This window comes from Triturus cristatus, chromosome 3_2 (assembly GCF_964204655.1).
Source record: "Triturus cristatus chromosome 3_2, aTriCri1.1, whole genome shotgun sequence".
NCBI lineage: Eukaryota > Metazoa > Chordata > Amphibia > Caudata > Salamandridae > Triturus > Triturus cristatus.
In genome coordinates this window covers 627,625,057-627,641,642 of record NC_140584.1, presented here as the reverse complement: position 1 = coordinate 627,641,642, position 16,586 = coordinate 627,625,057, and the positions used below count along the sequence as shown (strand labels likewise).

At 42.4% G+C, this 16,586-nt stretch overlaps 1 protein-coding gene across 3 annotated transcripts in view; it reads right to left on the bottom strand.

Moving 5' to 3' along the window:
• BARD1 (BRCA1 associated RING domain 1) overlaps positions 1 to 16,586 on the bottom strand; it is a 489,699-nt gene that overhangs the window by 431,586 nt on the left and 41,527 nt on the right. For 2 of the 3 annotated variants that reach the window (XM_085648552.1, XM_085648554.1), the window contains one exon: positions 13,825 to 13,881. In XM_085648552.1, the coding sequence (XP_085504678.1) occupies positions 13,825 to 13,881 (57 nt within the window). Of the gene's footprint in view, positions 1 to 5,664; positions 5,717 to 13,824; positions 13,882 to 16,586 lie in introns of all 3 variants that reach the window. The other variant, XM_085648555.1, reaches the window with a different exon arrangement.

Below are 16,586 nucleotides of genomic sequence, written 5' to 3'. Positions count from 1 at the left end.
AGGCCCTGCATGATAGGTCAGCAGTGTTGGACAGATGGATGGGGGGGAAACTGGATATTAAACATGGGACTCAGAGTGATTGATGCACTCAATAATGAGGATCAACATGTATTCAATATTACTACAACTGAATAGTGGAGTGGTGTAGAGTGTCAATGTATGCGAGGTTGATGACTGCTTTGTGAATGACATCCCGTTGCATTTTGTTATATGACCACTGTTAGACAATAAAAACATAAATAAAAAACAGAAATCCGAAAGAATCTTATTTTCCCTTTGATTGTATTTTTGCTGTTGAAACTGGAGGTGATGTTCACATCTTCACCAAGTCGTCTCTTCAAAAAGCAGGTTAAAAACTGCAGCACTAGACAGACAGCCCGGAGCACTAGCAGGTTTATAAGGAGCAAGGCTACATTAGTTGTACAATGGCATTTTGTTGGCAAGGTTGTGACGGTGTGAAGATTTCTAATGCACCACTTCATGAAATGGCCAGCCTGTTATTATGGTAGACAAGAAATACCACCATCTCATGCTGGCTCCAACTTGTCATCAACCGGATCGCCACTCGGCTTCCACTGAATGCCTTTATGGTCCTTAATGTGTTACTCCCTCAGTCTGCAGTAGGATGGTGTGGCTCACAAGCAAAATTGGCACTCTTGTGTTTGCCTCATCGGTTTGTACTCTCTGGTTGTATCATGGATCGGAGGTAGACATTTGTTAACAATTGTGCTAAGGAAATACGCCTCAACATTAACTCAAATTTCACCCTTCTTGCTCCACAGAATGCTTTTTTTTCTTATTGCCTTTGAGAAATCGCTGCTTTCACATCGCCAGTTTATTACCACTTGTAACACAGCAACTATTTTCCCTAAATCTTTATGGCATGCCCAATATCTTTCACCTGGGCCTGTGGGCAAAAGCTTTTGATCCATAACCAACCTGGTCTCCCAAGAGCCTGTCAACTGCCAGGTTCCCTACATTTAGCTATGGCTACGCCCACTGACATTATGGTGAGATCAGCTGCTATCTCAAGTTGACTAAGGACTACATTAGGTTCTCTTGAGTTTCAGCTTTATCACATTAAATTAAAGATGTGGAAGATCTATCATATTAGATGCTTTCACCATAGCGGCCCACTGTAGCTGCAACCTTGTGCAAACATGTTGAGATGTCTGTACTGTCACGTGGCACTGCTCTAAGGATTGCGGTGCACTTGGCTCTCATGACAGAGTCTTGTTTAGATTGACCTCTTAGGGTTATAGAATCGGTCTGCCATGTTAGACTTTTTTAATTGTTACTGGTTTCATATTTAGTAAACCACCTTCCCACATATTGTTAGCAATGGAATACGATTTCTTTGATTTTTCCAATAAAACGGAACAGGAAGCGTTTTTTCATCTATTAAGATAGTACTCTGTTGTAGCCAAAGTACTTCTGATGAGACTATGAAAGGATCCAATACAGGCATAAAGGAGTGTGCTGGACGTCCTTCGTACCAAATGATGTACTCAATCTATTCATGGTCTTCATAGCCCCATTCTGATATCCTTGGTACTGGAGTCTTATAAGGTGGAGCAATAATTTTGCTATACAACACCGTGGGACCTGGAACGTTATCGTATGTATGGATGACTTTGCCACTGTGTTAGATGGATGTGGAGCTAATTAGAGTTTTATCTAAGGTTGACTGGCCCTTTGTTACATTAAGAGACCATTATCATCAAAGGATGCTAGAAAACATAGACTGCATTTCTAAAAAGAATGGCATTTGCAGAGAATATTCTTTTCTTCCTTGGCCTGCCTCTTTACTAGCATCCGTCTCCTCTTTTAATTTTTTGCTTCAGTAAGCTTAGTTCTGCTAAGTCTTCCACACAAGAGTCGGAGTTCCACAGTTGTACAGTGGCAAAAGGATCCCTGTGTAGTCATTAGACAGATCTGGTGGATGGGTATCACACTGCTAGGTGTCTTTGTAACGAGGCTTGATAGAGGAGGAAGGGGATATACTGATCACAGAGTAATCGGTAATAAACATTCTATCATAAAATCAGTATTTTAAAGCCAAAACAATACAACATTTCATAGAAATGCACTGATATTTAGTTCTAATACGGAGAAATGGTCACCATAGTTATTGCTAAAAGGTAGAGACAAGATGACTGGGAATACCCACTGATATCAAATCAGCAATTTCCAAGCAATAGCATAATGTTTGAATACACAGGCAGTACTGAAACATGGTTCGTCGCCATAACAGAAGACAGCAGAATTAATAATAACCTTTTCAAACAGTCATTCTAAGCTACATTCTGATGAAAAGCGGCCACCCGCTGTTTTGAGCAATAACGTGTTCTGTGATTAATCTAAATAATGAAAATAGGTTCCAGAAACATCTATAAGCCTAGCAGATTGCAGCAAGAGGTGTCTTCCAAGTGGAGATTGCCAAGTCTTGGGGAGAGGAGTTGGCCTAACGGCTAGGGCGGTCGACCTCGAATCTAGGGAACTGGGTTTGAGCCTGGGCAATGACGCTAAACATCCTGTGATTCTGGGCAAATCACTTAATCTCCCCGTGCCTAACAAAAATGAATGTGTGTGCTCATGTAACGTAACTGATGCTATGTAAAGCGTTCTAATACCCGATTCGGGTCAAGTTCACGCTATTGTTGCAGACAAGTTTGGGGATGAGCCTCTCTCTCCTCATATACTCGATTCATGTTACAACTGCCTGTTTCAGCATTGCTGTCAATTGATGAGGGGTAGAATTTGTGCTGTTATTCGTGGCTATGTTAAAATAATTTCAATTGAAGTAATTTTTATTTTTAATTTACGAACGTTCCAACAGTCACTTGAATAGGTGGGCTGCATTTGGGTTCATAACAACATCAAGGTAGGCTGTTGTTACACCCATGGAAATGATGTGCAGTGATGGAAATTTGCAATTTGATCTCCTGCTATTTATTCACTTACCGCATTTATCACACACAATTACCTACCGATACGACTGGGAGGAAGATGAACATGCAAAAAACTAAACAAAATGTCTGGGCAGAGTAAAATTTGCTCGTAAATCTATAACTTTTAAATAAGTATATACACCTTTTGCAACACGTATTCAAGTCAGCGTAGCAATTAGTTTGAGGTCATTTCTCTAGTGGAAGCAATAGGATCAATGTTAGACCCTACACCCTTGTTTGGTAGTGCCCCAAACCTTTTGCCTTTCCCCTCATGTTTTCTGAACTCTTTTATGTTGGCCTTAGGACTATGTGCACATTACCACTGCTAACCAGTGCCAATGTGCTTGTGCTCACTCCATAAAGCATGGGAAAATTGGCTTACAAAATGTACTTTTCCCTAGTAAAGTGGTATACCATATACCCAGGGTTTGTAAATTAAATGCAATTAGTTATGCCATCCACTTACGTAGCCCCTTAAAACATGTCTCAGGTCTGCAATTACAGCCTGTGTGCAGTTTTAAACTGCCAATTCGTCCTGGCAAAATAAGCCCCTTGCCAGGGCTAAAACTCCCTTTTAATACATATAAGTCACCCCTAAAGGAGTCCTTATACAGTCCATAGGGCAGCATACAGTGTATTAAAAAAAAGCTAGAAATGCACTTGTAAGTTTTACATGTCCTGGTAGTGAAAAACTCAGAAATTCGTTTTTCACTACTGTGATGCCTACCTCTCCTATGGGATAACATTGGGTTACATTATTACTTTTATTAAGAGATGACTTTTGTTTGGGAGCAGATAGAAATGTCATGTTTCATGTCTAAGAAATTATAATGTAAAATCCTCACAACTCTGAAAATGCTACTTTCATTTTCCTGCCCTAACTATCTGTCAGCCACACTATAGAAGGATTAGGTATTCCTGGATGGGCCATTAACTGGCAGGATGGGGATGGAGGGTAGAGATGGGCACGGCCCCACTTCCCACTCAATAGGCTGTGGTCTGCTGTCACACAATGACTTGTTACCACTGCACTGTCATGCAGGCAGCTTGGAGCCAGGGCAGGTCAGGTGAGTCAGGAAACTTCAAGCACTTCAAATGGAATTCTCTAGAACCTTCTCCTACTTCTTCCTCTCCTAGTTCAAAGAAGGCACCACTTCAGTTCACTCTCTGGACCCGAGAAGGGAATCTCAGAGGACTGCCTGATGTGTACTCCCCACAAACTGCTTTGTTGCACCTGGAAGTACTGCTTTGCTGCCAGGAGCCTGCCTTGAACCCTCAGAGGCCTGCCCGGTTTCTGCTGTTGAACCCCAGGACTAACAGAGTGACTCCAAGGGCTAGTTGCTGGCCTCCTGATCAAAGCCTCAAGAACAGAAAATGCTCCAATCATCTAGAACTCGCAACTGGACCCAGGCTGAGTGGATCTTAAATCCCCCCTCCCAAGTGTTGTCCCTCCAGGCCTGGGCCATTGGTGGTGGTGCTAAAAGTGTACAGATAGCCAAAAGCCAAAACTTGTGACTTAGAAAAATTTTGGCTAAAAAGAATCGAGAAAGACCAGGACCAACCTGCTCATCATTCTGCTCAAGGTGCACCACCGGTCAGCCTGACTCCACAGCAACTTTTGCTACATTCTTCTCCGCGGCAGCAAATTCTGTTCAGCTGTCCTTCGGCAAAGGGGTATCCGGCCTCCTGGAACGCTTGTTGGCTATAGCCTCCAGCTTCATAGAGCTGGAGATTTAACTTGAAAAAAAAAGTGTCCAAGTCTGAACGAAGAAATCTTCACAGCGACTTCGTTCAGCGACTCTCAGGGGACGACACGGCTACCTTAGACACCAGCTGCAGCCTTGCCCTGTTGATCTTTACAGTCTTCGACATTTCTTCCAAATGTGAGCGCCGAATGGGCCCAATCCACTCTTGGGATAAGATTGTTAAAAAAGACAGAAAATCCATTCTCTCTAAGGCCAAAAGCAAGACTTGCAAAGAATAGTCACGCTAGCTTTCAGCCTTCATCTTTTAGATACGTTAGCGTTTAGCCTTCATTTTTCAGATATTTTTTTGCCATTTGAATGTTAATGAATTGTAGTTAGCACGAACTTTATTTCATTTGGGTTATCTTTTCAGGTGTTTTATTTAAACATCGACAGGTGGAATACAGGTACTGGATTTTCAAGGTATAGAGTTGTAAAGATTTTTAGACTTCGCCAACTGACAGAATAATGAAAACCTTATTATAAACGAGATACATTGATAATTTTTATATATCAGATAGAGTCAAATACTGAAAGAGCATGATTAGATGACTGAATTGCTCATTATATTTCCTTTATTTTTCTGTTACAGACCCCTGAAGAAGGGTCTTTTTCATTGACCCGAAATGCATTGGGTAGTGTGAACATGTGAATATGTAAAAAGATTAAGTTGCTTTACTAAAGAAATGAGTAAACGTGACAATTTGAAGAATAAGAGTAATAAATGAAATGAACATAAACACAATGGATTAAATGGATTTCTTTACAAAACAGATTGAATGTGACTAGACCTATACGGGTCTAAAGATAATTGTGCGCACCTGCTACTTGGAAGTGAGAGACGTCACTTTCCCCTGATTTCAAAAGCAAGAAGGCTCATGCTGATCATGTGGATTTGGCATTTATAACTGAATATAATTCATTCAGTGGACAAATATTCAATATACTCAGAAAAAATTGGCACTTACTCACATCGAATACTTCATCTGTCAATATAGTTTCCACTAAACCAAAAGTAATCTACAAAAGAGGAAGAACCATAAAGAATGTCATCTGTCCCAGCTATGTAAAACCATTGAAAATTTGTCAACAAACTTGGTTACCTGATAAACCCTGTGGTTTTTTCATTTGTGGTAATTGTAACATTTGCAATTTGGGAACTAATAAGACTTTTAGTTGTCAATATTACAACTCGAAGAAATTTGAAATTAAGTCCTTTATCAACTGCAATACCACACACACGGTTTATCTTCTTAAATGTGCGTGTGGAAAAGCTTATGTTGGAAGCAGTATTCGCAGTTTAAAGACACAAATACAGGAACATGTCAGGGCTATAAAAAATCGAGATGATAAATATCCTGTCTCCGTTCATATACATGAAACCCATCCGGAAAATACTAAGATCACTTTTCATGCTATAGACCATGTCACCAAAAATGAAAGGGGTGGTGATAGGACTGCCCACTTAAGACAAACCGAGGCACGTTGGATTTGTCGTTTACGGACTGTAATGCTTGGTCTTAACACGAACAATGAATTTCACCATTTTTTGTAGAAGCCTTTGTCGTTCTGACATATGCCCTTAAAAATAATTTAAACATCAAGTAGGATTATTACATCTCATAGTTACATCGACCGTTTAGTGTATACCCTGGCTTTCCCCTTTTCCTGAGGTATTTTAGTTTCAGATGATAACAGGCATTGACTAATTTCTTGGGATTCCATTCTTTCGCCATTTGCCATTATTATGGATTAAGCCATCAATACAATATACATTAACAATTAATACATTTTTTCATTCTCACTTGGGTGTTTACAAAAACCCATGACCCGTGATGACACAGGCCAGGTGATCAAACAGGAACTATGAATATCAGTCTTTGACCATGGCCTGCATGAGCAGATATATTCCACCGTTCACAAATGATGATACATTTTTTTCAGGGGACGTAATAACATCATAGTTCACCTCTGACGGTCATCTGCTAATAAATTGACCTTATTACCTGAACAATCGGTTGCAATTGTATTCAATAAACAATGTAGTTCTGACACCTTCTTCCGTCCCAAATAACCACTCTAATATGGCGGTTATGTTGGTTTACTTGAAACCTTTGTAAAAAGGTAGATATTTCATTTGTCGCGTTTAGCAAATGTCACTAGTTATACATACATGCGCTACACTTCATCAACAACTATTTTGCCTGTAATATGTTAATTGCCGTACGTTCAGACCTCACTTTTAATTTACAATTTAGGCTTGATACTGCTTTTCTCTTCCTTTTTTCGCTCTTTCGTTTGCACATAACCATTGCAAAATGGCGGATACTTTTTTCGTTACCGCGTTCAATAAATGTTGAAATTGGCTATGCTTAAGTAGGATAGTACAGAAACTTGCATTCCGTGATGAACACAATTCTGATCTTTATTCGGCACAAGCTTAACTGAATTCGAAAACCACTTCCAATAAGTTTTGAAATTGAAGCACATCGTTTGATAGTTCTTGTATATTTAGTTAACTTCAAACATGAACGATGCAAATTGGGGCACATATCTGAAGTTCTATTGGAATAGCATGCACTGTATAACAGGAATTTCTATGGTCTGGTGATCATTTTCCAGCCTAATAGATGTCCATACCGCCATGTTTAACTTGAATATGGCCTTTCGTATTGTAGGCCTTAATCAATCGCTTTTATGCTGATAACTTTACATGTTATATCTTTTAGAACAACTTTGTCTCTATTACCATATAGAGAAGTGAAATTAAAAACTAAAAATAATAACTTCAAAAATTATAATTATAATTTGCTTGAACTCCTTGTTTTTCTTGTAGGATCAAGGCTATCGTACCTTGAATCTTCTACCTCTACATCACACAAATATAGAGGCTTTTGTCAATATGGAGGTATGTTTCATGCACTCTATTTGTTTAAGCTAACGCTCTGATACAATGGGTCCAACTGATTAAATTACATGTCTATCAAACTTACTAGTTAACTTGTCCAAATGATTTAATAATAAAGTAAGAATATGATTCATTTGCTTTTTGCTCTGGCATGAGCACAACCACACATCAACTGTTTATGTACAACATAAATTTCGTTTTTTCAGACGAGATAAGATAATTCTGTACACTTTGAATGGATCGATCTTTATTAGAATAACAAATTGACATAAATCTTTGCTCCTCATTATAGACTTTAGACCTATGAACATACAATTACAGAAAGAAAAAGGGAAAACTAACTCGCGTTGGATTTTATAAGCATTATTTGTGAGGTATGTGCAATCTTAGGCAATTATTGACTCTTTCGCATGCTGGATACTATTGATTAATGTTGATTGTGGCACACTTTGCCTGTAGAACTATTGTATATAAATTGTTTGTAACACTGACTGAATAACTTGAACAAAACTGAAATACATATATACAATAGTTAGAAAAAACTGGACATAAATACAATTTGTCTATAAATGTTAAAAACGATCAGGGAAACTCTGTTAGATCCTCCTTAAATTGTATTTTTTATATTTCTTTTCTGTTCTTGAATATATGCCTTAGTCCACATAGATTCTCGGTTTTGACTGTACATACAAATGTTTTGAGAAAGTACTTTAGATCTTTAAGTGATAATTGTGTCTCTTCTTTTTATGTATTTTTAATTGTATATAATAATGTATGTCCTGTATATGTATCTTTGTAGCCTTGAAGAAGTCCCGTAAGGACGAAACGCGCCGCGTCGGCTATGAATTGTATGCTGTACTTTTAAATCGGAATAATTTGAACAACAAAATAAAGAAAAATTCATCATCCAGATACTAAAGTTTACCGTGAATCTTTGGGGATATATCACATACTTGTTTGTTTACTGACTTTGACAAATATTTCTGTCTATAATACATGAATTTGAGTTTTGTGCTGAGCTATTTCTGTCTTTTGCATTTTTTGGGTGACACCAAATATTAGGGACGCATGAAGGTCACGTCCCTGGCTCTTTGCACCATATTTTTGTTTATTTACAGCATTGTATTAGCTTGATTGGTGCAGGTTTTCTAGTGCCCTGATCTTCTCTTTGCTGTTTTGTATCACACTCTTGGGATCCAACCTGGATGTTGAGACAGTGGTTCTTCCATGTTGGGAGTCGGCAGAATGGTGCATCTTGGGATAGTCAGATGCCACACTTTCCAGGAAGTGGTCATCCCGAGGGAGAGAACCTAGTAGCCTATTGGCTACTGACCGAGTTTACCCTGAGGGCACTTTCTGAATATAAATAGGGCACCCCAGGCACAGAGCACTCACATCTCCTCGGGACTGGAATAAGCCCTGTCCTGCTGCACTGTGGAAAAAGCAAAGGGGCAGCATCTGCATGGCGGCACCTGCTGAACCTGGCAACTAGCAAAGGGGAGGAACTGTGCCTGCTGCGTCCTGCTCAGGGAGAAGTCATCTCTACAGTCCAGCCAAAGCAAAGAGACTCCAAGGGTCAGTTGGTTGACCTCCTGTTCATAGCTCAGGGCCATAACAGCTGAGAAGCCTGCTGGGGCAAGTTGGTAGCCCAGAATCTTCAGACCACTGCCATGCAGCACCAGAGACAGGAGCCAATGCTCAAAGTTGCACCGAAGTTTATAGAGCCTTGGAGAGTCCTCAGAGTGCAGCTTGGTCAACTAGAAGCCAAGTTATCACCCAAGGAAAGATTAGTATTTGACATTAACCGCGGTACCAGGCGAAAGGTAGCCCAGTGACGACTGAAATTCTACCTGCAAAGAGAGGACTTCGAGGGATGTCACCCTGTGACTAGGACTGTCTCACCCCCTTCGTGGACCAAGGAGTAGACGCAGGAAGTCCCATATCAACTTCATTGCATCCACAGCAGCCTTGAGGATCTTCAGCATCCTTTATCATTTGCATCAGGACAACCTCCATAGAAAACCAGTGCAACGGATAAAAGTGCCTAGAATTGATTGAAGAGTGCATCACCTGCTGAGGTATCTGTTTCTGAGGACCTTGCTGGTCCCCTGACTGGCTCCCTACTGGAGTCGGTCAACTAAAGTGACCGCAATACAACTAGCCGAACTTTTTGGTGAAAATGTTTGCAAATGTCAAAATTGCTAAATTTGCCAGTGGTTGTTCACGGTTGAGTGAAATGCTCTGATTTACTATACCTTGTAAATTCTACATCTCTGGAACCCTCTGGTGGATCTTTTTGTTGTGGTGTCTAAAAATACATAAAAGTACAGTCTATTTGTATAAATGTGTGTTGGATTTCTTGAGTGTACCCCAGGGTAGGGGGGAGACTGGCACCCTTGACCTCCTAAAATGTGCTGCCACCACAGTCAGCACTTTCATGAGCATCCAAAGGGCAATGGTAGGACCAAAGGGGAGCACAGCAAACTGGAAATGCTCCTTTCCCACCACAAACTGAATAAGTCTATGGGCCTGCAGAACGGGTTTTTGGAAATAGGCGTCCCGCAGGTCCAACACCACTATTCAGTCTCCACAGTCGAGGACAGACAAGACCTGGGCCAGTGTGAGAATTCCAATTTTTCATTTTGGAGGTAGGCTTTTAGAGGGAGCAGGTCTAAAATAGGCCAGAGGCTTCCGTCCTTCTTGGGCACCAGAAAGTAGTGGAAATAGCAACCCCGTCGTCCTTCTGGCACGACCCCCTTCTAAACTGACCCTTGGCTAAAAGGGCTTTATCACCTTGGCCAAAAGGGCATGCACTTCCTGCCGCAAAATGGAAAGATGGTCCTCCTCCTGGGATAATGGAAGGTGTTACCATATAAGTAAAGGTAGGGCATAGTCCTTCCAAGCAGTTTGCGGGATCCACCTGTTGGATGTTATGGCTTTCCAACCAGAATTGTTGTTTACTGCCTCCTACCCAATGGCTTTGCTTCACTAAGGGCACGCTAAAGGAGCTTGGCAGAAGGGGCTGCAGGTGTGGCAGTGGACTGGGCAGCCCATTGACCTTCATCACATGAGTGGTGGGCACCATGGCCGTGCCCGCAAAAATGCTTGGAAACATGCTGGGTTGAATTGGCTGACGGTATAGGGGTACCTCTGCCTAAAGCATGAAAGGAACAATAGAGCGGATGTGGCTCGCAAGGTGAGGCAGATCAGCCCTAGAAGTATGTTGTAAGCCCTGCCCACCTTGAACCACTCGACAGGAGAGTCCTGTTGAATGCCATGTTCATGAGCAACGACTGGACATCGCCCAAAAAAGCATTGGACTGCAGACAAGTGAGCAGCGAATGGCAACAATTGCCGTGTCAATGCAATTAGTGGTGTCACACCCGTCCTGTATGGCATGGGAGGGGACCAGTCAGATATAACCAAGGAGGACTTGAGCCAACAAGTCCTAAAGGGCATGAAAATAGTACCCTAGCATGCAACTGGCACTCCTAGACTTGAGCACTAAGCTCGTGGATGAAAAGACTCTCTTCCCAAACGTCTCCACCACTTTTGAATACCCATCGGTGGGAGTAGACGTGAAGGTGATGGAATTGGTTTTGCTTGCAAACGCCTGCACCACCAAACTTGCAGGTGAGGACTGACAAGATAAAAACGGAGGGTCGCATAGGGATGGGGCGCTGAAGTTGTGTAATCTAGCAGTTGCCCCAGAGCAGAGTTTGGCTCATGTCCCCAAAAAGGTGTTCATAAGGGCCTCACTAAATGGTAAGAGGGGCTCAGTAGATGTCTGATGCTGCTGACGAACTTCCGTAGATACACTGGTCTTGGATCTTCAAGGTGGGGAGCTGGAGGTCAGGAACTTCAGCCGCCCCATGCTTAACCAATAACTTAGAAAGCAATCGCCTTACTGGCAGGGTCAGGGGTGAGGAGTCGTCTGGACCTCTCTACCTTCTGTTGGGCGCCATAGCGTTAGACAATCTCATCATCTGCAGTGCAATAGTTATCCCAATCAGTATTGAATAGAAAATATAGTGTCTGCTGTGGTCGCTATGGAGGCCGATTAAGCAAAGGGAATGGAGCCTCAGCGGCAGCCAGGCACTACTTCACTCAATATTTTACCTGCGTCAATTCAACATCAGAAAGGACAATTAAGGCCTCGTCTTATCGATGCACCAGGAAACCGGCGTGGACCATGGCGTCAGTACTGGAGTCGACAGTGGAACCAGAGACAGCCTCGCTATGGGCTTGGATGGTCCAGCTGGCTCCAAGGTCCCACAGGTGTGCTAGAGGGGCAAAGAGTCGGGGCATGGCTTTGCGGAACGCTTCGATCTGCTTAAGATTGACAGACAGCCCAAGAAACTCAGGCTGTGCTGGAACAACTTGCAGCATCAGCTCCGATTTTGTCAGACTTCGGGAGCAAAATCAAGGTGTGTGGTGCAGCCCCTATGCCTTCTTAGAAGAGTATGAGTGGCAGGAAGGGGAGGAATCCTGCTTAGATTTCTTGTGTTTTTTCCTTCGACTTATCTGAAGATTTGGACCGAGAAGAAGACGGACCCCTGGAAATACTAGGATTCGAATTCTGGATCTCGAACTGGACCAGGCCTGAACTTTCGACTTGGACCAGTCTTGTTGCAGAGTCTTCCAGTGTTAGGCGATGTGGAGTTTCACCTCATGGTCTAATATGGCCTTCAGGTTCAGTAACATGCAGTCATAGCAGGCCTTAGAGTAATAGCTTGAACCTAGGAAAATTTAGTGAGGATATGTCACAGACATTTGTTTGCGATAGTCCTTACTGGGCTAGAAACCTGTTGATTTGGGAGGTGACATGTCCCTTGCACACTATAAAACAATTTTTGGATTGAGGTACAGGTCCCGTAGAGATGAGAGGTAGCTCCGGATCCTCGTCTGGTGACACAAAGAAAGGAACGGACATCTGCACCCAGGAGAGGTACCTATAGGGACTCTGCACGTCACTTCCGGAGCAGAATGGCAGATGTGCAAAGCCACACAATGCCAACTACCTGCGAGCAGAGGTACTGCTGAAAAGTTTCCAGTTCCAGTCTGGCAAATATTCAAAAGAAAGGTGAGGAATCTGCAGCTAGAAGTCTCTATCAGAATAGGTGGTATTCTAGCCTACTTAGAGAGCGCAGGGTTGTCTGCCAATTCTAGTTAAGTCAGCCTACAACTCATGACGAATACAGTATGTGATTAAATATTTTACATTAAATACATTCTTGCAATTGGTAAACTACATACATGCAATCTTCCTCTCACACAACCTGCTCTAAATCACAAACACACCAGGAGCAATGAAGGACATGTTACATCTTCCAAATAAAAACCAGAGAATTAACAATTAAAATGTTCTGCTTCCATGTTAAGGTGAATCATCAGGTGACAATATACATAAACTATGTGATATCGCTCTCTTGACTTCTCTGCAAAACACAACCCACCTTATCCTACACTCTCATCTAACCTAAGCACATTCCTTCACTTTACAGACACCACGTCTCATCTATTCATACTCTAGTCAGAGATGAAAAACTCAATCGTTTTGAACGTCATCCCCTTGCTACCAAAAGCTCTTCAAAGTCATACTTTTAGCCGATTTCGCACAATATGAATGCCAAATAACAAAAATAAACTGCTGTAGATTATGGAACTGTAGTGCCTTTCAACAGCTTTAACAACCTGTAACGCTTCACCTCGCACTGCTCACAGAAGATTGGCTAGTTCAAATACTACTACTAACAAAAACCAGGCCAGTTGACCACCCTCACCTCAAAGAATCCCCGAGGGCTCATCAACCACTGGTAAATGAATTCAGGGATGGTTCGGTTTTGCTGATCAAACCCCCTTAGCTCGTTCACCACTCACTGCTCAAGGAACCGGGTCCAGCGTGCTTTCTAATTCTCACAGAACCGGAATGAGTGCATACCACACTGTATTGAATCGGAGAATGCTTTCCTTACAGTAGTCACTGAAGCTGAAACTGCTCGCTCATACTCCCAATAATCGACCCTTGTACTCACAGCTTCTTAAATCCCAAGTCCAGCTACTTCCTGATTCAGACCTTTGCACTGAAGCCTCTGAGACCGCTATCACATTGGCAAAACATAAGAACTATTACCTGATTACAAAGACAACTTTTTGACTGCTTATGGTCCTTACCACTAATTTTACAAAGAAATTGGTCATGCTCCACAGCAGCACTTACCTGCAGAAAACATGATCGCATCCACCCAGACACACAGGCTCCTCCAGCATGCGATCACTAGTGGGTAAAGAAAAGGCACACATTAGGAAGAATGTTGTGCAAAGCCTACACTCGTACACAGATGCAGAAACGATGGCTCTTTATTGAACTAAAAACATTACGAGCATATTTTTGTGGAGACGGAAAGATGCATCATCACAATTGGGCCGATCCCAAATAACAGTGAAAAAGGCATGAACGCGTACCACCATGTCTGTTTGCCCCCTTCCTCTTCCAATGCTGGCCTACACAGGGTCCCACTAAGTTAGCACCACAGAGATCGGAGGATCGAAGTACAGCCTGGAAGTGTGATCAGCTGGAGACAATCTCATATGTCTCCTTGTTGTACAAATAAGGTATGAGCTCAAGGAGGTTGGGATAGTCAGTTTGGTTTCAAAGACTTTGCAACAACAGTGCTTGCTATGCGGGGGATAGAGCTCCCTGTGGGACAGAGCTCATTGTGGGACAGAGCTCACTGTAGAAACGTGCCTGTTTCTTTATCATGTGTTAGTTAAGAGTTAAGCAAATATGTCAGCGAGCAATATCTGTAATGTAAACCATCGATGTCACCATCAAAGTCTTCCCATCCCAACAATTGGGAAAATCAGCAATTCTTTAATTTATTAAATTTCTTAGTCTAAGGCTGGGCAATCTAACTTTCCGCCCATAGGGCACTGAAATACATGGTTTGATTGAACATACACACTTGGTTGGACCAGATTTCCTGGCGCCAACATGATACTAATCCATCTACAAGAGACTAAAGAGACATACACATACGTCTCCACGCAAGCACCCTCAGAATAATGAGAGTGCTGTAGGTGATAGCACAGGGTATTTTAGGGGTTTTAACAAGTTGACCTATTGTTCTGGGTAAGTTTTGCATCAGAAACTCCATATCAGTTGTGGCACAGATTCAATTAGGTGGATAGTGAAGATCACCATCCTCACTCTCTAGCCAGACTGATTCTGGCACATTAAATGACTCCTCACTCCGACCAACACAGATGATACAAATATATCTTTCTCAAATGACACGTCACCTGTGGCTCGTGGCTGCGACATATTTTATCAGGAAGTAGATTATATTAATATTCTGGCTAGCACAGAAACATTTCTATATTGCCAAATCAATATGACATTTATCATGTCGGCAAGGGCCTAACAGGCATTGTTGAGCTTGGGGCTCAAAAAGGTCGATTACCAAACAAATGAAGGATGTCAAGGATGGCTCCTTCGATGTGGCTGATTGCACGTTTACCATAGGACCAAAACGGACCAGGGTTGTGGTTTCATTACAGACAATCTCTTGCTCAGACTCTGGTTTTTAATCGGAAGAGACAGTCTCAGTTTTGTACGGTAATCTCCTAGATTTTAACAGGTACTTTTAGTTGAAGCCAATTTTAAGGTTTTTGCTAATGAGGGGAGCAAAGGGTCTGCGGTTGCAGAAGCACTTAGGAATGAACAGATTGAAGCCAGGGGTTAGCCACAGCAGCACGCTCTGCAGAGGATACAAACATACATACATACATATTGTTAGAAATGGGATCTCTGGTTGGCTAAGGCTTGCGCCAGGCAGAGACCACCATTCTAGTCAGGTCAAGGAAGTTCAACGCCAAAGATAACCCCTGCTCACCCCCTTGGTAGCTTGGCATGAGCAGTCAGGCCTATCCCGGAGGCAATGTGTAAAGCGCTTGCGCACGTCCACAGCAACAACATACCAGGCACACCACAAAAAGAACTCCACACAAGGTTATATGAAAAAAATAGCCTTTGTATTCTCATAATACATTAGAATCACATAATATACATTGTGCCACCTGGCACTAGGTAATATCTACAAGGGATTATTTACACCTGACAGGGCCAACTGGACCACTGTCAGAACCATCACAAAGTGAACTTAGTAAATGTAGGACATATCATAAACGTAGAAACCAGCCAGTAATCACTGACAAACACTGCACTCAGCATCATCCTGTACATAAATCATATTATGCGCAGTATCACATTTAGGCGTGAATTACATTCTGCGCCACCCTCACCAGCATAAACACATTATGCAATCATCTCATAAGTCTAAACGCATTAGACCCTCACCTCCTAAGCATAACACACATTAGGGGTAAAACTCACAGTAGGAAATAACCTCACCAGCATAATCACATTATGCCATTAATCCCATACCCAAATGCATTTAGAGGCATGAATCACAGTAGAGAATAATCTCACCAGCATAAACCACAATATGCAAATACCTCATACATAAACCACAGTTAGAGGCATACAACAGGGTGCATAAATCATAGTACATGAATCATATTTCCTAGCACCACATAAATCACATTGGGGCTTGGCGCCCTACAAACCCCACAGTCCCCCTGGCCAACTGGCCTTATCAAAGGGGCTCAAATGCCCTATGTCCAAAATCTCAGGGCTGCTGCCAAGGCAGCGGAATCCAAAGTGTGCCATTGCGCTGGGGCAGAGGAGTGCATCTCACTCCTATCTCACACAATGCCCCCAAAGGAAATGATGGCCTAAACGTTGCAGCTGCCCACTACTTGTTGGGCAGCTGTGAAGCAAACAAGCCCTGGCACCATGGTGCCTCCTCTGTCCCCCTCAGGGACTCTCAAAACCAATTTGGAAATTGGGCACAGGCCCCACTGGCCCTCGGGACCCCCTCTGGGGGCCTACAACTACTGTCCCCCTTGTTGGAGCCACGC